The 20,283-nt window shown below is 34.4% G+C and overlaps 1 protein-coding gene across 1 annotated transcript in view; it reads left to right on the plus strand.

Annotated features, from left to right (window-relative positions):
• Positions 1 to 19,651, plus strand: part of znf385d (zinc finger protein 385D) — a 168,336-nt gene extending 148,685 nt beyond the window's left edge. The window contains exons 6-8 of the mRNA XM_056474685.1: positions 4,340 to 4,527; positions 6,917 to 7,018; positions 18,478 to 19,651. Of these exons, the coding sequence (XP_056330660.1) occupies positions 4,340 to 4,527; positions 6,917 to 7,018; positions 18,478 to 18,708 (521 nt within the window). The 3' untranslated portion in view covers positions 18,709 to 19,651. The remainder of the gene's footprint in view (positions 1 to 4,339; positions 4,528 to 6,916; positions 7,019 to 18,477) is intronic.
• Positions 19,652 to 20,283: the final 632 nt, after the last annotated feature.

Here is a 20,283-nt window from a genome sequence, read left to right on the forward strand (position 1 = left end):
CATATAGCGGATTTTGTGTGCTCAGTTTCATTATTCACAATGAAATTCTGCCTGGGTTTATTGCGCAAATAGGAAGGGATGCACATGCTGTGTCACGCTCACGTTTCCAGGCGCCGCGAGTTTAAAAAAAAATCAAAACATTTCAAAGCGCCGTGAGCGAACCATGAGTCATGTGACAGAAACCAACCAGGCAACTTCACACTTTGTATGGAATTACACCGTAATAAAGGTAAACTAATCACCTCAGATTATTTAACAAATGCAGATACAGATTCTCCCTCAGTTATGATCATTACATCATGTATTCACCGAATATTCAAGCTGACCTCAGTGCGCTTGTTCAGCCCAACACATGAATGAATAAATAAATAAGCGACACAGTGGCGCAGTGGGTAGCACGTTCGCCTCACAGCAAGAAGGTCACTGGTTCGAGTTTCGGCTGGGTCAGTTTCTGTGTGGAGTTTGCATGCGTGGGTTTCCTCCGGGTGCTCCGGTTTTCCCTCACAGTCCAAAGACATGCGCCACAGGTGAATTGGGTATGCTAAAATTGATTATAGTGTATGAGTGTGTGAGTATGGATGTTTCCCAGTGATAGGTTGCAGCTGGAAGGGAATCCTCTGCTTAAAAAATATGCTGGATAAGTTGGCGGTTCATTCCGCTGTGGTGACCCTGGATTAATAAAGGGACTAAGCTGAAAAGAAAATGAATGAATGAATGACTCTGAGCCGACTGTCTTGTTAAGTGATGTTTTATAAACAAATTTCGGGAGGAGCACGCGCAGAAGTTTCAGTATCAAATACGTCATTGACAATTATTCTATTATCCAATCAGTTCTTGAACAAACCCCTATATACTGTATACCAAAGCAGTCTTACCTGCAGCATCTTACGACTTTAGCATCCCTCCACCACCCCGTCACCTCACCTCTTAAGCATTACAATCCCGGGGGGAGCGTTCTGGGGCCGGGCTAGATACTTCGCTCGAATCCCAATTCCTCTCTGTTTCCTGATAAGAGGAATAACTCGAGTTTGGGTGTCTTCCCCGAGCTCAGAGCCCTCTCCCCGGACAGCACGCCAAATACGCTTTATTCTGAAACTATTGCAAGTGTGAACTCGTGAAAGAATGAATAGTTTTAAACACGGTGCACTTTCAGATTTAAACCTCAGCTGGATGTTTAAAGTGCTGTTTTGCACACTGCATGGGAGGTCATTTTCACAAACCCATAATAGGGGCTCTTTAAACTTTAGAGTTTTTATGAATGTTTACTAAAGAGTTTCACAGAATGTTTTTTTTTTCAACAAATGATATTGGTCTGACCCTCTAAAACCGCCCCAGAGTCTAATGTGGCCCCTTGGAAAAATGAATTGCCCACCCCTGGCAAAATGAACTAACTACTTCATAATGCTTTATAATAACTGCGCACTATGAATCATTGATTAAGTGTTACCAAATGTTTTCTATTGCAAAGAAATACTGTTCCTTTAAACATTTTAATAAACAAATAAAAATAAGCAGCATAAATGTTTTTTATGTTTATCAAATCAGCATAATAAAATGATTTCTGGAAGATCATGACACTGAAAACTGCAGTAATGATGCTGAAAAATTATTTTTGGCCTCGCATAAATTTAGCATTTAAAATAAAACCTTAAATTGTAATAATATCTGACAATTCTACCGTGCTTTTGATCAAATACATAAGCACAAGAGGCTGCTTTCAATATTTTGCCAACCAAAAACTTGTAAGAAAGTACATCCATCCGAACTTTTCCCCTGCTCTGAAACATGTTTCGCTTCAGATAGATGTTTTGATGTGGAACTGCTTGATTTGCTTCACGGTTTGGAACTTCTGAAAGGTTTTTAAACATATGCTTAAGGAGAAAATGAATCATAAAATACTTGTGAAACCAGAGCAGTCACCACGGCTGCTTTTCCTTCACTGTTTGTTTCAGCGGATCTATTTCTAATGTTTAACTTTGGATTTTAGTTTGTACTAAAATGGACGTTTGTACTTATTAAGCACAAATTCAGTCACTCTTAAGATGTTATTTTATACTTAGTTAAAGTTCACCCAGAAATGTGTATTCTGTCATCATTTTCTCACCCTTTACTTGTTTCAGGCCTTCATCAGATTCTTTCTTCAGTTGAACACAAAAGAAGATCTTTTTAAAAATGATGTAAATGTGTAAAGATATTTTTTTTAAAAATTTGTAAACATGTAACCATTGACCTTCATTAGTTTTGCTACTATGTAAGTCAATGGTTACCGGTTTTCAGCTTTCTTCTATCTTATTCGTGTGTCTGTTCAACAGAAGAAAGAAACTCACAAAGGTTTTCAACCACTTGGGGCTGAGTAAATAGTTGGTTAATTAAATTTTTGAGTGAACTATCCCTGTATAATGCATATACACACATTTTCCGCAAAAATATCTTTAAATGCGATGCATGAGCGGTAAAGACCCTGTCCAGTCCTCGCAATTTTGTTTTTCTCTAGCAAAGGCGTATCATTACTATGATAATCATTTACTCACGCTTTACTTGTATAAAAACATTTAAGAGCTATCTTAGATGTTTAGATAAATGTTGGAAATGTGTAACCGTTAACTTCCATAGTATTAGTTTTCCTACTATGGAAGTCAATGGTTACCGGTTTTCAGCTTTTTCAAAATGTCTGTTTTTGTGTTCAACCGAAAAAAGAAACTCGCAATGTTCGATTAAATAGTGAGTAAATACATTTTTGGGTGAACTATCTCTTTAATACATACAAACATTTTCCACAAACACATCGTGTAAATGCGATGCATGAGCGGTAAAGACCCTGTCCAGTCCTCGCGGTTTTGTTTTTCTCTAGCGAAGGTGTTTCATTAAGATGATGATCATTTACTCACCCTTTACTTGTTTAAAATGACCTTAAGAGCTATCTTAGATATTTAGAAAAATGTTGAAAACCTGTAACCATTGACTTCTATAGCAATAGTTTTTCTACTGTGGAATATAGTAGTATATAGTTACCGGTTTTCAGCTTTCTTCAACATATCTCTTTTTTGTGTGTTCAGCAGAAGAAAAAACTCACAATGATCGAGTAAATAGTGAGTAAATACACTTTTAGGGGTGAACTATCTCTTTAATGCATACAAACACTTTCCACAAACACATCTTGTAAATGCGATGCATGAGCAGTAAAGACCCTGTCCAGTCCTCGCGGTTTTGTTTTTCTCTAGTTTCATTAAGATGATGATCATTTACTCACCCTTTACTTGTTTAAAAAACCTTAAGAGCTATCTTAGATATTTAGAAAAATGTTGGAAACATGTAACCATTGACTTCTATTAGGTTTTCTTCAGTGTAAGTCAATGGTTACCGGTTTTCAGCTTTCTCCAAAATATCTTTTTTGTGTGTGTGTGTTTAACAAACTCAAAAAGGTTTTCAACCATTTGTGGTGGTGAGCTATCAACCTAACTATAGTAAGGTGGTGAACTATCCCTAGAAAATGTCAGTGTAACCATTGACTTCCATTAGATTTCTGCAATGGAAGTCAATAGTTACCAGTTTTCAGCTTTATTCAAAATGTCTGTTTTTTGTGTTCAACAAAAGAAAGAAACTCACAATGATCGAGTAAATAGTGAGTACATTTCATTTTTGTGTGAACTATTACTTTAACACATACAAACACTTTCCACAAACACTTGTAAATTTAATGCATGAGCGGTAAAGACTCTGTCCAGTCCTCGCGGTTTTGTTTTTCTCTAGCGAAGGCGTTTCATTAAGATGATGATCATTTACTCACCCTTTACTTGTATAAAAACTTTAAGAGCTATCTTAGATATTTAGAAAAATGTTGGAAACATGTAACCATTAACTTCCATTAGTTTTTCTTCAGTGTAAGTCAATGGTTACCGTTTTTTAGCTTTCTCCAAAATATCTTTTTTTGTGTGTGTGTGTTTAACATACTCAAAAAGGTTTTTAACCATTTAAAGTAGTGAGCTATCAACCTAACTATAGTAAGGTGGTGAACTGTCCCTAGAAAAATGTCGGTGTAACCATTGACTTCCGTTCCTGCAATGGAAGTCAATGGTTACCAGTTTTCAGCTTTATTCAGAATGTCTGTTTTTGTGTTCAACGGAGGAAACTCACAATGATCGAGTAAATAGTGAGTAAATTTCATTTTTGGGTGAACTATCTCTTTAACACATACAAACACTTTCCACAAACACATCTTGTAAATGTGATGCATGAGCGGTAAAGACTCTGTCCAGTCCTCATGGTTTTGTTTTTCTCTAGCGAAGGAGCATCATTAAGATGATGAATGTGTTGAACCTGCCATGTTTTTGTTCCACAGGCACCAAACACAAAACCATGCTGGAGGCTCGAAGCGGCAACGGCTCCATCAAATCCTTCCCCAGGACCGGGCAGAAGAGCAAACTCCCCACCGATGCCTCCAAAACAGCAGACACGGGCCTGCAGAACAAGACATTTCACTGTGAAACCTGCGACGTGCGCGTCAATTCAGAAACGCAGCTCAAACAGGTGAACCTGAACGCCACTCAGAATTTTAAAAGACACCGGCAACTCACTCTAGGTGTCGGATTATATGGATTTCAGCCACTTTAGTGTAAAATACAACTCGTTTGACTTGGTTGTACCATTTACTACTGGCTTATTACCTGCCTATTATTAAGATAGTAACTGTTTATTAGCACTTATAAAGTATGCTCTTATTTTACATACATAATCCAACCCAATACTTAAACATAATTATTAGCTTAACTTTTAATAAGCAGCTAATTTGTAGCTTATTATGCTAAAAAGATCAATTAATGGTTTGTTATAGCATTAATTGTACATTAAAATAAAGTGTGACTCATATTTTATTTAAAATATAGAACAATTGAAGATATAGGTAAAACAGATTTCTGTTTCAAAAAAAATCATAATTATTTATTCTTAAAATTGCCCAAAATTGTAAAAACATTGTTTTGTCACTTTATAATTATTTATCAATTGATAATAATGTTTTTTTATGATTGTCAAAAAAGTCAAAAAATGTAAAAAAATGTCAAACTGATCATTTATAACTATTTTAATATATATATATATATATATATATATATATATATATATATATATATATATATATATATATATATATATATATATATATATATATATATAAACTGTAATTTAAGTCAAATAAGATTTATGTAATTCAGATATCTATATAATCTCAAATCTATTATATATCTATTATAATAATTTTGATTATGCTAATAATTGTCTTATTTATATACATAGTTTTTTATTTTGTAATCATAATATATATATATATATATATATATATATATATATATATATATATATATATATATATATATATATATATATATACACCAGTCACTTTATAAGGTACACCTTACAAGTACCGGGTTGGATCCTCTTTTGCCTTCAGAACTGCTTTAATCCTTTGTGGCACAGATTCAACAAGATACTTGAAATATCCATGATGTGAATCTCTCGTTGCACCACACCCAAAGGTGCTCTATTGGATTGAGAGCTGGTGACTGTGGAGGCCATTTGAGTACAGTGAACTCTGTCATGTTCAAGAAGCCAGTCTGAGATGGTTCATGCTTTATGGCATGCCGCATTATCCTGCTGGAACTAGCCATCAGAAGATGAGTACACTGTGGTCATAAAGGAATGGACATGGTCAGCAACAATACTCAGGTAGGCTGTGGTGTTGACACAATGCTCAGTTGGTACTAATGGACCCAAAGTGTGTCAAGAGAATATCCCTCACACCATTACACCACCACCAGCAGCCTGAACCATTGATACAGGGTAGGATGGATCCATGCTTTCATGTTATTGACACCAAATTCTGACCCGACCATCCGAATTTCAGAGCAGAAATCGAGACTCATCAGACCAGGTGACGTTATTCCAATCTTCTATTGTCCAATTTTGGTGAGCCTGTGTGAATTGTAGCCTCAGTTTCCTGTTCTTAGCTGACAGGAGTGGCACCCGGTGTGGTCTTCTGCTGCTGTAGCCCATCCGCCTCAAGGTTGGACGTGTTGTGCGTTCAGAGATGTTCTTCTACAGACCTCAGTTGTAACGAGTGCTTATTTGAGTCATTGTTGCCTTTCTATTAGCTCGAGCCAGTCTGGTCATTCTCTTCTGACCTCTGGCATCAACAAGGCATTTGCGTCTACAGAACTGCCGCTCACTGGATATTTATTCTTTTTTTGACCATTTTCTGTAAACTCTAGAGATGGTTGTGTGTGAAAATCCCAGTAGATCAGCAGTTTCTGAAATACTCAGAGCAGCCTGTCTGCAGCAGATCGTCTTGACCATGTCTACATGCCTAAATGCATGTGATTAGCTGATTAGAAATTTGCGTTAACGAGCAGTTGAACAGGTGTACCTAATAAAGTGGCCTGTGAGTATGTGTGTGTGTGTATATATATATTTATACATACATTTTTTTCAATGTTTCACATTTTATGTAACATACTTTGTTTTATGTACAATGTGATTATTATTATCTGATTGTTTACAATGTTTAATAATAATTTACAATGTTATTAATTCGTTGGACAAAATGAGAAGTGTTGTTTTATTTGGATATTTTAAATTAGAGAGTTTTTTTTTAATAATGATTAACATTTTATGATTTATAAAAACGTATTTAAAAAATAATGTAAGTTACCATTAACAGTGGTTTACTTGTAGCGTTAACTAAAGTCTCGTTTCTCGTTCATTAAAGAGTTAACATGCTGTACTTGTGCTAATTAAAAATATGTAGTGCAAATTGTGTTTTTATTTGCTATGAAAAATTCATAACAGTGCTGAATGTTGTCAAACTGCCTGTAAACTGTCTGTCAGCTCATCATATCTGTCATTCTGTGTTTTTAATCATCAGCACATCAGCAGCCGACGCCATAAAGACAGAGCTGCAGGAAAACCAGCCAAACCCAAGTTCAGTCCCTACACCAAAACCCAGAGAGGAGCCAGCAAACAGACAGTACGTTCTGCTGTGTGTGTATAGTTGAAGCCAGAATTATTAGCCCCCCTGTATATATTTTTCCCCAATTTCTGTGTAATGTTCAACAGTGTGTGTATGTGCGTGTTAATACATCAGCCTACACATTCATCTCAGTGGACAGCAGTCATGGTTTTATTGCCGCTGGTGCAAATATTCCTTCAGCTTTAGTGATTCACAGTCAGATCTTGCGTGATGGATTGATGCCATGCTTAATTATGATGACATGAAATGATTTCACAACACATTTAACTCTGACAAGCTGACAGAGGGAGAAATTATTCTGTAGGAAATATATTTTAAAAGGCTAAATTAGACGGTGTGATGGTTATAATTAATTAATCATTTTAAATATGATCATTTTTAATGCTGGGCGGCACGGTGGCTCAGTGGTTAGCACTGTCTTCTCACGGCAAGAAAGTCGCTGGTTCGAGTCCCAGCTGGGCCAGTTGGCATTTCTGTGTGGAGTTTGCATGTTCTCCCCGTGTTGGCGTGGGTTTTCTCTGGGTGCTCCGGTTTCCCCCACAGTCCAAACACATGAAATTAAATAGTGAATTAAATAAACTAAATTGTCCGTAGTGTGTGTGTGTGTGTTTGTGTGTGTGTGTGTGTGTGTGTGTGTGTGTGTGTGTGTGTGTGTGTGTGTGTGTGTATGGGTGTTTCTCAGGATTGTGCTGGAAGGGTATGCATAAAAAACATTTTCCAGAATAGTTGGTGGTTCATTCCGCTGTGGCGACCCATGATAGATAAGGGACTAAGCCGAAGGAAAATGAATGAATGTATGAATTTAAAAAGATATGGAATATTATTAAGATAATATTGCCAGGGTTGCCAGATTGGGTTGATGATTTTCATCCAAAAGTCTCAGAAAGACAAAAGTCCCAACTCTTTCTATGCCAAAACGATACTATATTATTTATTGAAAACCATAGATGATAAGGAACGTTTTGTACCTTAATTCATAATTATGTAACTGAATCAATTGTCAACTAAAATCAGTTTAAACAAATAATGGCACAAACAGTATAAAAACAGACAGAGTGAGAAATTGTTCAGTGGTAAAAATAATAAATTTTACATTTTTAAATTATGTAAACCATTAAAAAATATTAGATGTAAAATTGTTAAATAATTATAACCACCAAATGGTATTTTAAAAACAAAAAAGGTTGTCTAACACTGTCTAAATTACCATGTGGTTGTTATAATTACTTAATTATTTGAAATATAATAGCTTTTAATGGGTTACATAATGGTGACACTGTGGCTCAGTGGTTAGCACTGTCACCTCACAGTAAGAGGGTCACTGCTTCGAGTCCCGGCTGGACCAGTTGGCATTTCTGTGTGGAGTTTGCATGTTCTCCCCGTGTTTGCGTGGGTTTCCTCCGGGTGCTCCGGTTTCCCCCTCAAGTCCAAACACATGCGCTAGGTGAATTGGATAAACTAAATTGGCCGTAGTGTATGAGTGTGAATGAGTGTGTTTGGGTGTTTCCCAGTACTGGGTTGCGGCTGGAAGGGCATCCACTGTGTAAAACATATGCTGGATAAGTTGACGCTTCATTCCGCTGTGGCAACCCCTGATAAATATATATAATATATAATTATTATTATTTTTGTCTTTTTTAAATATTTCCCAAATGATATTTAACAGAGCAAAGAAATTTTCACAGTATGTCTGATAATATTTTTTCTTCTGGAGAAAGTCTTATTTGTGTTATTTCGGCTAGAATAAAAGCAGTTTTTAATTTTTTAAACCCCATTTTAAGGTCAATATTATTAGCCCCTTTAAGCTTCATTTTTTTCGACTGTCTACAGAACAAACCATCATTATACAATAACTTGCCTAATTACCCTAACCTGCCTAGTTAACCTAATTACCCTAGTTAAGCCTTTAAATGTCACTTTAAGCTGTATAGAAGTGTCTTGAAAAATATCTAGTCAAATATTATTTACTGTCATCATGACAAAGATGAAATAAATCAGTTAGTAGAGATGAGTTATTAAAACTATTATGATTAGAAATGTGTTGAAGAAACAGAAATTGGGGGAAAAATAAATAAACAGGGGGGCTAATGATTCAGCCTCGGCTGGGTCAGTTGGTGTTTCTGTGTGGAGTTTGCATGTTCTCCCCGTGTTGGCGTTTGTTTTGTCCGGGTGCTCAGGTGTCCCCCACAAGTCCAAAAACATGTTAAATACCATTTCATATTTTCTTCTAAAATGAGCATGTTTCTCTTGTGTGTAGGCTCAAAAATGTTCCTTTTATAATGATGAATAAGTTATTTTCATTACCTTTAAAGTGAAATAATTGAACAAAAATAGCAGGCTGAGAAACATGCTCAATGTAGGAGAAAATTTCCGATGGCATTTAGAGGTTTTTGCATCTGAACTCTTCAAATACACTTCCGTTCTACAGCTTGTGTTTCTTTTGCACACCAAGGCTGCATTCATTTAATCAAAAATACAGTACAATTCTGAAGTATTACTGCAATTTAAAATAACCACTTTGTATGTGAATGTATTGTAATGCAATGAATAATTATTCCAGCCTTCAGTTACACATGATCCTTCTTATATTGTACTAATATGCTGATTTGCTGCTCGGAAAATTGTAATAAATTTTATTATTATAAAATAAAATTAATTATTATATATTAATTATTATATATTAAATAAAATTATTATTATTATTATAAAAAAGTTGATGTTGCTGCATGCTTAATATTTTCCGGCACTTTTTCAAAGCATCATAATTTGTTTATATTTAATATTATATAGGATATAGCATAATTATCTGTCTGTTTTTCATAAATTTAATGCATGAATTTATTATAAAGTGTGCTGCATGTAGTCGTGTATAGCAGTGTGTTTTCAGCACCTGTTTAACTGGAGTTCGTCAGCAGAATAAAAGAGACAGAAGAAGTCATAACATTTTAATGAACCACCGTCAAAACAATTTTTTCCTTCTGAATAACACGAGCTGATGAATTATACACACCCCGATCGTTTATTGAAGCGATAGTTCACCCAAAACTGAAAATTCTGTCATTGTTTACTCATCCTCGTGTCGTTCCAAAACCTGTATGCTGTTATTTTCTTCATCAATTTCAAGCTCACAGCGACCACATCTCATCTGTCAGGCCTGAATGTGAACACAAATGAGGTTTCCGAGATGTTCCGAGTCTGCTCCACACACACACACACACACACAGATATCTGTCATGTGACTTCAGAGGACATCAGTCATGTGGACTACTGTTGTGATCTGCTGTTGTGTTCAAACTGGTTTTATATTCCGCAGAAAGAAACAGCCACATGCTGCTTTGGAAAAAGATGAACATTGTGAACTGTTGCCAGGGTTGCAAGATTGGGTCGATGATTTCCAGCCAAAAAAAAAAAAATCTCTGCTTCAAAAGTGTCCAGAGCAAACAAACAGCCACATCTTTCTATGCCAAAAGAATAATTATTGACAACATTTTTACCTCCATAACTATAAATAATGAACATAGTGTTGTGTTATACTGCAAATGAATCATTTTGGCAACTAAAATCAATTGGAACAATATATGGCATCATAAAACATATCACAGAAATATCTTAGCATGCTAAAACTATATGTCGAAAAATGTTATATTATTATTTAACTTTAACAAACACCTATGCATCATTTTTAACAGAAGCAGTGATGTTATAATGAATATAGTATGAATATATACCAGGGCTCACCAATCTCGGTCCTGGAGGGCCGGTGTCCCTGCAGGGTTTAGCTTCAACTTGCCTCAACACACCTGCCTGGGTGTTTCAAGTATACCTAGTAAGACCTTGATTAGCTTGTTCAGGTGTGTTTGATTAGGGTTGGAGCTAAAATCTGCAGGACACCGGCCCTCCAGGAACAAGTTTGGTGACCCCTGACTTAAACTAAAGGTTTAAGTGTATTATAATAACACGACCCAAAATAAAATCCCAGTCCTTTTTAAATAATAAACTCAAATTCACTTAAATGTACATTTTTTCTCTGGTTCAGTCTGATCAAAAGAAGCCCAATCTGGCAACACTGGCTATTGCATCTACAACCCATTTTACTAATAATTTAATTTATGATGCTGCACCAATATCATCAGAATTTAAGATTTTAGTGAATATTCTGCCAAAATAGTGATATAATTGCTGTATATTCATGAAGTGATTGATGATAATTATTCTGTAGAGATTTTTAAAATATGTTTAGTAAGATCATGTATATTATTTTATTGTTTTTCTTATTTAATTCATTTCTATCATTTTATTTAATGTTTTTTATATTAATATTTGATGTTGAAGGTTTGTATCAAATACAATTTTGTAATAATTATAACTAAAGTATTATTATAACATAACCCCAAAAGCGCATTTCATTTTTGTTCAAAAAAAGCCCAATCTGGCAACACTGACTATTCAATTCAATTCAATTCACCTTTATTTGTATAGCGCTTATACAATGTAGATTGTGTCAAAGCAGCTTCACATAAAAGGTCACAGTAAATAGGAACAGTGTAGTTCAGTTTTTAGTGTTTAAGTTCAGTTCAGTTTAGCTCAGTTCAGTGTGGTTTAATAATCACTACTGAGAGTCCAAATATTGAAGAGCAAATCCAACGATGTGCAGCTCTACAGATCCTGAACCATGCAAGCCAGTGGCGACAGCGGAGAGGGAAAAAAAAACTTCACTAAAGGCGGAAGTGAAGAAAAAAAACCTTGAGAGAAACCAGGCTCAGTTGGGCACGACCATTTTAATTTCTCCGCTGGCCAAACGTCTTGTGCAGAGCTGCAGTCTCAGTGGCGGAGGCTGGAAGCTGGCCTCAGCGAAGGCTCGTCTGTCTCTGGAGCGTCATAGGAAACAGTCTCATGTTCTCCACTCTTCCATGACCATCGCAGTAGTTGTTCAGGATTCGGCCAGGTCCAGGATATGGAAACCTTGGGATCATCTCGTCGTTGGTCTTGGATCGAATCAGTGACTCTGCATAGTCTGAGGGCCTCGGGAAGAGTATCCCCAGGTGGAAATGGAGAATAAAGAAAATAATTAGCGTAGCTGATGTTCACAGTGTATATCAGCAAGATGCATAACCTGTGTGGAAGCCCCCTAAGTGGTGCACTAAGTGTATGCTTTACTGAACAGATAGGTCTTTAATCTAGTTTTGAATTGGGAGAGTGTGTCTGAGCCTCGGACATTATCAGGAAAGCTATTCCAGAGTTTAGGAGCTATAAATGAGAAGGCTCGACCTCCTTTACTCGACTTTGCTATTCTAGGTACTACCAGAAGTCCTGAGTTTTGAGATCTTAAAGAGCGAGTTGGATTGTAGCGAGACAGAAGATTGGTTAGATAAGCAGGAGCTAGATTATTTAGAGCTTTATATGTAAGAAGCAATATTTTAAATTCAATACGAAACTTAACAGGCAGCCAGTGTAAGGAGGATAAAATTGGGGTGATGTGATCAAATTTTCTAGACCTGGTTAGAACTCTGGCAGCTGCGTTTTGTACTAATTGAAGTTTGTTAATAGATGATGCTGGACAGCCAGCAAACAGAGCATTACAGTAGTCCAGCCTAGAAGTCATAAAAGCATGGACTAGCTTTTCTGCATCTGAGATGGATAGCATACTTCGTAACTTAGCTATATTTCTCAGATGAAAGAAAGCAGTTTTTGTGACATGGGAAATATGATTTTTAAAAGTTAAATTGCTGTCTAATATGACACCCAGATCTTTTATAGTAGAGCTAACGCTAACTTTGTATCCCTCTAATTGTAGATCGAGTTGTGAGATCTGCTGTGTACAGGATTTAGGCCCAATAAGTAATAATTCTGTTTTGTCTGAGTTTAAGAGAAGATAATTGTTGGTCATCCAGTCTTTAACATCTTTAATACACTCAGTTAGCTTGGACAGATTAGACGTCTCGTCAGGTTTAGTTGAAATATATAATTGAGTATCATCTGCATAGCAGTGAAAGCTGATCCCATGTCTTCTAATAATGTCTCCCAGGGGTAGCATGTATATTGTAAACAGTAAAGGGCCTAAAACTGATCCTTGAGGCACCCCGTATTTTACTGGGCTGATTTGTGAAGGCTGTCCATTTATATTTACAAACTGGTAACGGTCAGATAAGTATGACTTAAACCATTGTAGGGCCTGTCCCTGGACACCTGTAGACTTTAAGCGATTAATAAGGATACCATGGTCAATGGTGTCAAATGCCGCACTAAGATCGAGTAGAACTAATAGTGAGATGCACCCTTGGTCAGCAGCTAAGAGTAAATCGTTGGTTATTTTCACTAATGCAGTTTCTGTACTGTGATGAGCTCTGAAACCTGACTGAAACACTTCAAAAACATTGTTGGTCTGCAGAAAGGAGCATAATTGAGCAGAAACAACTTTTTCTAGTATTTTAGATATAAATGGAAGGTTTGAAATAGGCCTATAATTAGCTAAGTTGCTGGGTTCCAGTTGTGGTTTCTTAATAATAGGTTTAATAACAGCTAACTTGTAGGGATTTGGAACATGGCCTAAAGATAAAGAAGAGTTGATAATGTTAAGAAGAGGTTCTCCTATAACAGGTAGCAATTCTTTCAGTAACTTTGTTGGAATTGGGTCCAATATACACGTAGCTGATTTAGAGCTATTTATAATTTTGTCTAGCTCTTCCTGTTCTATGATTTTAAAGCACTGTAGGTTATTTAGATTCAGAGGCATGTTTACTGGATCTGAAGTATAAGGCGGTGCAGAAAGTTTAATATCTCCTATTTTCTGTCTAAAGCCTTCTATTTTATCACTGAAAAAATTCATGAAGTCATCACTACTAATTTGCGGTGGAACGTTTTGTTCCAAAGATGACCGATTATTTGTTAATTTAGCGATGGTGTTAAATAAGAATCTAGGATTGTTATGATTATTTTCTATCAGTTTGCGGAGGTGCTCAGCCCTGGCAGATTTTAAAGCCCTCCTATAGCTGGACATACTGTCTTTGTATGCAATTCTAAAGACTTCTAAATTAGTTTTTTTCCATTTACGTTCCAGGGCACGGGTTGCTGTTTTGAGAGCGCGGGTATGACTATTATACCACGGTTTAGTTTTATTCTCTCTAGCCTTTTTTAGTTTGATGGGTGCCACAGTATTTAAAGTGCTAGTAAAGATGGCATCCATACTGCTGGTTACTACATCAAGGTCATTTGCGTTTGCGGGTGCATTTCGAAGTAGAGAAAGATCAGGTAAGTTATTTATAAATTCATCTTTAGTGGATGGAACAATAGTTCTACTAGGACGATATATCGGAGCGGATCTGCTAATTTCAGGTAAACACAGCTTATATAGTAAGAGGTAGTGGTCTGTAATATCATCACTTTGTGGTATAATGTCTACATCAGTGACCTCAATTCCATAAGACAGAATTAGATCTAGTGTATGCTTTAGGCGATGAGTTGGACCAATAACATTTTGATTTATTCCTAGTGAGACCAGCAAGTCCGTAAACGCGAGCCCTAATGTGTCGTTAGCGTCATCTATGTGGATGTTAAAGTCTCCTACAATTAGTATTTTATCAGTTTTAACTAGTAAGTCAGAGATAAAATCAGAAAACTCTTTTAGAAAATTGACATAGGGTCCTGGAGGTCTATATATGGTGATTAGAGCGAGAGATAACATAGGTTTTTGCATAGTGTTTGGAAGGACAACATTAAGCGCTAGTACTTCAAAGGAGCTAAACATAAGTCCGTTTCTCTGATTAACATTAAGAATATCACTAAAGATTGACGCGACTCCACCACCACGACCAGTTTGACGAGCCTCATGTTTATATAAGAATCCTGGAGGAGTTGCCTCATTTAAACTAATATAGTCATTTTGTTTCAGCCAGGTTTCAGTAAGACAGAGTGCATTAAGATTGTTATCTGTTATTATTTCATTTATGATAAGTGCTTTAGGTGCTAGTGACCTGATGTTTAGGAGACCAAGCTTCATGAAATTTGTATTTTCACTTTTTAGTGTTTTTTCTGGTTTAATTCTTAATAGATTATTTCTGGAGCATACAGTACGTTTGTTTCTTGATCTAATAATACGAGGAACAGACACAGTCTCTATGTGGTTAGTTAGGTATGCATTACTGTTATTTATGTGGGACGAATAGGAGTCTGTGTGGCTAAATTGTGAATTTTGTGAATTTTTACTTACTAGTCAGATAGAGCGAAGTATTCTGGTGATGTTGTCCGACAGGAGTTCAGCTCCAGCTCGACTGGGGTGCAGCCCATCAGCGCGGAAAAGCCTAGGACGCTCCCAGAAAAGATTCCAGTTATTGGCAAAGAGCAATTTCTGTTCTTCACACCATGTTAATAGCCATTCATTCAGAGCAAAAAGTCTACTGAACCTTTCATTTCCTCGGCGGTAGGTAGGAAGCGGTCCAGAAACGATGATCTGCGTGGCGGGCGAAGTGCGTCGAACCGTCTCGATCAGGCTCCTGAAGTCCTTCTTCAGGATCTCCGTCTGCCGGAGCCCGGTGTCGTTCGTCCCCACGTGGAGGACGGCGGCACCGAGGCTCTCGGCAGCGCTCAGGATAGTAGGTATCTGTGCAGAAATATTCTTAACTCGGGCACCAGGGAAGCAGAAAGTGCGTACTTTGTTACCTTTGGAGGAAGTGGAGCGGACGTGGCGGACGATTGAGTCGCCAATGATGGCAACATCGCGACCCGTCTCTATTGCATATACAAACATTTTAACTAATGATTTAATTTATTTATTTAATTTATTTAATTTAACTATTGATTTAATTTATGATGCTGCACAAATATCATCACACTCCAGAATTTAAGATTTTGGTGATTTAGTGTTGAATATTCTGCTCAAATTGTAATAATAGTTGTGTATTCATAAAAAGAGATTGCAGAAAATTATTCATTAATATATTAGTGTATAATTATTTTATTATTTTTCTTATTTCTTTAATTTGTATCATTTTATTTAATGTTTTTATAATAATATTTGGTATTAAAGTTTTGTATTTAATATAGTTTTGTATAAATTATTACCAAAGCATTATTAAATATAACCACAAAAGCGCCAGTCCCTTTTCTAAAAATGTATGATGCTGCACAAATATTATCACTCTCCAGAATTAAGATTGTTGTGTTAGCTGTTGAATATTCTGTAGTGAATATTTTTTGTTTGACTTATTTAATTAATAGATTTTTCTAATTTCATTAATTATGATCATTTTAATGTTTTTATAATAATATTTGGAATTAATTTTTTGTATTAAATTTAATTTTGTATTAATTATTACTAAAGTATTATTAAATATAACCCCAAAAGCGCCAGTCCCTTTTTAAAAAGCAACTGTCCGCCCTACCAATACATTTTTTTTTTTTGTTGTTCAAAAGAAGCCCAATCTGGCAACACTGACTATTGCATTTACAACCCATTTTACTAATGATTTAATTTATGATGCTGCACAAATATCATCACACTCCAGAATTTAAGATTTTAGTGTTGAATATTCTGCTAAAATATTAATAATTGTTGTCTATTCATGAAGTGATTGATAATAATTATTCTGTAGAGACTTTTTAAATATACTTCTAGTAAGATCATGTATAATTTATTTATTTTTTCTTCCATTATTTGTTAGTATTTAGTTTAACGTTTTTATATTATTATTTGGTATTAAAGTGTTGTATTAAATCTAATTTTGTTTTAATTATTATGTTAAATATAACCACAAAAACACCATTATTTAAAAGCAGCTTAAATTTTGCCCACCCTCCAAATTATAATTTTTTGTTCAATTTGGTAAAAAGAAGCCCAATCTGGCAACACTGACTATTGCATATACAACCCATTTAACTAATGATTTAATTTATGATGCTGCACAAATATTATCACTCTCCAGAATTTAAGATTTTGCTGATTTAGTGTTTAATATTTTGCTAAAATGGTAATAATAGTTGCAGATTTATGAAGTGATTGTGGAAAAAATTCTATATAGAGATGTTTAAATATATATTTCTAGTAAGATCATGTGTAATAATTAAATTATTATTTTTTATTGTTCCATTATTTGTTATTATTTGGTTTAATGTTTGTCTATTATTATTTAGCATTAAAGTGTTGTATTAAATCTAGTTTTGTATTATTATTATGTTAAATATAACCACAAAAACCCCGTTTTAAATGCAGCTCAAATTTTGGCAACCCTCCAAATTATTTTAATTTATTTTTTGTTCAATCTGATAAAAAGAAGCCCAATCTGGCAACACTAACTATTGCATATACAACCCATTTAACTAATGATGTAATTTTTAATGTTGCACAAATATTATCACTTTCCAGAATTTAAGATTTTACTGATTTATGGTAATATTAGTTGTAGATTCAGGAAGTGATTGTGGAAAATATTCTATATTGAGAGATCTAAATATATTTTAGTAAGGTCATGTGTAATAATTATATTATTATTTTTTCATGTTTCATTATGTTTATCATTTTATTTAATGTTTTATATTAGTATTTGGTATTAAAGTTTTATATTAACTCTAATTTTGTATTCATTATTATTAAAGTATATTAAATATAACCAGTCCCCTTTTAAAAAGCAACTGTCTTCCCACCAATTAATTTTTTTCTGATCAGAAGAAACCCAATCTGGCAACACCGACTGTTGCATATACAACCCATTCAACTAGTAATTTTATTAATAATGCTGCACAGATGTTTTAGTTTAATATTTTGCTAAAATATTATTACTTTAATAATGTCTTTTAATAAATATATTGTATTTATGTATTTAAGTGCTTGCTGAAATATATTCTAGAGATTTTTTTACTAGTATTATTAGTAAATTCATGCATAATTAATTTATTATTTGTTAGTTTAATATTTTTTTAGAATTTTATTGAATGTTTTATATTAAAATTTGGTATTAAAGTCCTTTCTATATAATAACTATGTTAAATATTTTTTAGTTTTTTTATTTGTATTTTTTTTTTTGTGCTGGAAAAAGATTTATTGTGATTAATCACTTTCAAAATAAAAGTTATTATGTATATTTAAATGTATTATATATATTTAAATACATGTTTTTTATATTAAGATGTCAAATATATGTACATCACAATAATATCTAAATTTATTATCTATGCAAAAATGTTTTTTATAGTTTTGGTTTTACGTATGAGTGTGTATAACATTTACAATATATATATATATATATATATATATATATATATATATATATATATATATATATATATATAATTTTTATTTATTTATTTATTTTTTTTGTATGCATTTAATCATGGTTATTTTTTTTTTTTTCAGCAGTTATTTTTAAACATTATTTTAACATATGACTAACATTTGAACAAATTATTTACAATTATTTTAACCTATTACTAAACAAATGACTTAAAGCATGTCCTCTGTCCAGCAGGTGAAGATGCCGGTTGGTAAAGATCTGTGCCCTCCTCTGACCACCAGAATAATGCCATCCCACCTGGCAGCTGTTGCGGCAGCAGCCGCCTCCATTGGCTCCGCCTTCCCGCTGCGTGCCTGTCATAACCCCGCTCTATTTCAGACTCAGTCCCTCCCTGCCACGCTGCTCCGCCCTGCTCCAGGGCCAATCAGAACTGCCCACACGCCTGTGCTCTTTGCCCCCTACTGACCTTCGAACTATGACTTTCACCTCTAAAGCGCCATATCGCAATAATTTAAAAACAAGACTGAAACCAGGTAACTATGCATCGTCATTTTTATGAGACACATGTGTGATGTTAAGATATAAATGTGGATTTTGGATTTTTTTTTTTGGTATGGAAACCATTCATCATCATCATCATCATCATCGCCGCTTACAAGCACAGGATTGACTTGTAAATTTAAGGTGAGTTCGGGAACACAGAGGTGTTAATTATGGGGTGAATGGAAAGTGTGTTTCTCTGCTGTTTTGCACTTTAAGCCGTTCTGTTGTTGTTTTCGGTGTTTTAGATTTAGACTAGATCTCTTTCTGTTTTTCAGCAGTTATTGTACTGTAACCAGGTCATCAGGGCTTAATTTCACAATGGACCCTTTTCACATTCCTGTGATTCTCCATAGAGTATGTTTCTGAATGAATATGATCTATTTTAGACTAGAGTTTGCTCTAGTAGCAAAAATCCATCAAACCTTTTCAGTGACTTTACATGAGAGGAAAGACAGCTGAAAGACATCTCTCAGCGTTTGTAGTCAATGCCAATAACAGTGTTCAGCATAACTGAGTTCACCTCATTTTGAAAATGAACGTTTTTATGGATCTCTCAGTGAATATAGGCAATAACTTTTGGTGGATTCAAAGAAGAGTTATATTAAACAATTATATTTGTTCAAATTCATTAAAACTTTGAGAAAAGAAAGATAATATATATCGATTAAAATGAGTGGTTGCAAAAAAATTAATACAAAATTTCAACAAAATTTGATCGTTTTTTAGTTACCTTGATTTTTCAGATTTATAATTTCTATTTAATATTTTTCCCTAACATATTAATTTGAGACTACTAATTTTAGGAGTTTTCCAGTTTTGGCTTTGCTTTGGTAATTAATAATCTAATGTATATGTACCAATAAATTATTGTAAAGCATCATCTATATATATATATATATATATATATATATATATACATACAGTTGAAGTCAGAATTATTAGCCCCCCTTTGAATTTTCTTTTCTTTTTTAAATATTTCCCAAATGATGTTTAACAGAGCAAGGAAATTTTCACAGTATGTCTGATAATATTTTTTCTTCTGGAGAAAGTCTATTTCAGCTAGAATAAAAGCAATTTTAAATTTATTTTTTAACATTTAAGGTCAATATTATTAGCCCCTTTAAACTATATTTTTTCAGATAATCTACAGAAAAAAACATTGTTATACAACAACTTGCCTAATTACCCTAACCTGCCTAGTTAACCTAATTAACCTAGTTAAGCCTTTAAATGTCACTTTAAGTGTGTTGAAAAATATCTAGTCAAATATTATTTACTGTCATCATGACAAAGATAAGATAAATCAGTTATTAGAAATGAGTTATTAAAACTATTATGTTTAGAAATGTGTTGAATAAATCTTCTCTCTGTTAAACAGAAATTGAGGAAAAAATAAACCGGGCGCTAATAATTCAGACTTCAACTATGTGTATGTATATGTGTATGTATATATGTATGTGTATGTATGTACTGTATGTATGTATGTATGTATGTATG

The sequence above is a fragment of the Danio aesculapii genome, chromosome 16 (genome assembly GCF_903798145.1).
Source record: "Danio aesculapii chromosome 16, fDanAes4.1, whole genome shotgun sequence".
Classification (NCBI taxonomy): Eukaryota; Metazoa; Chordata; class Actinopteri; order Cypriniformes; family Danionidae; genus Danio; species Danio aesculapii.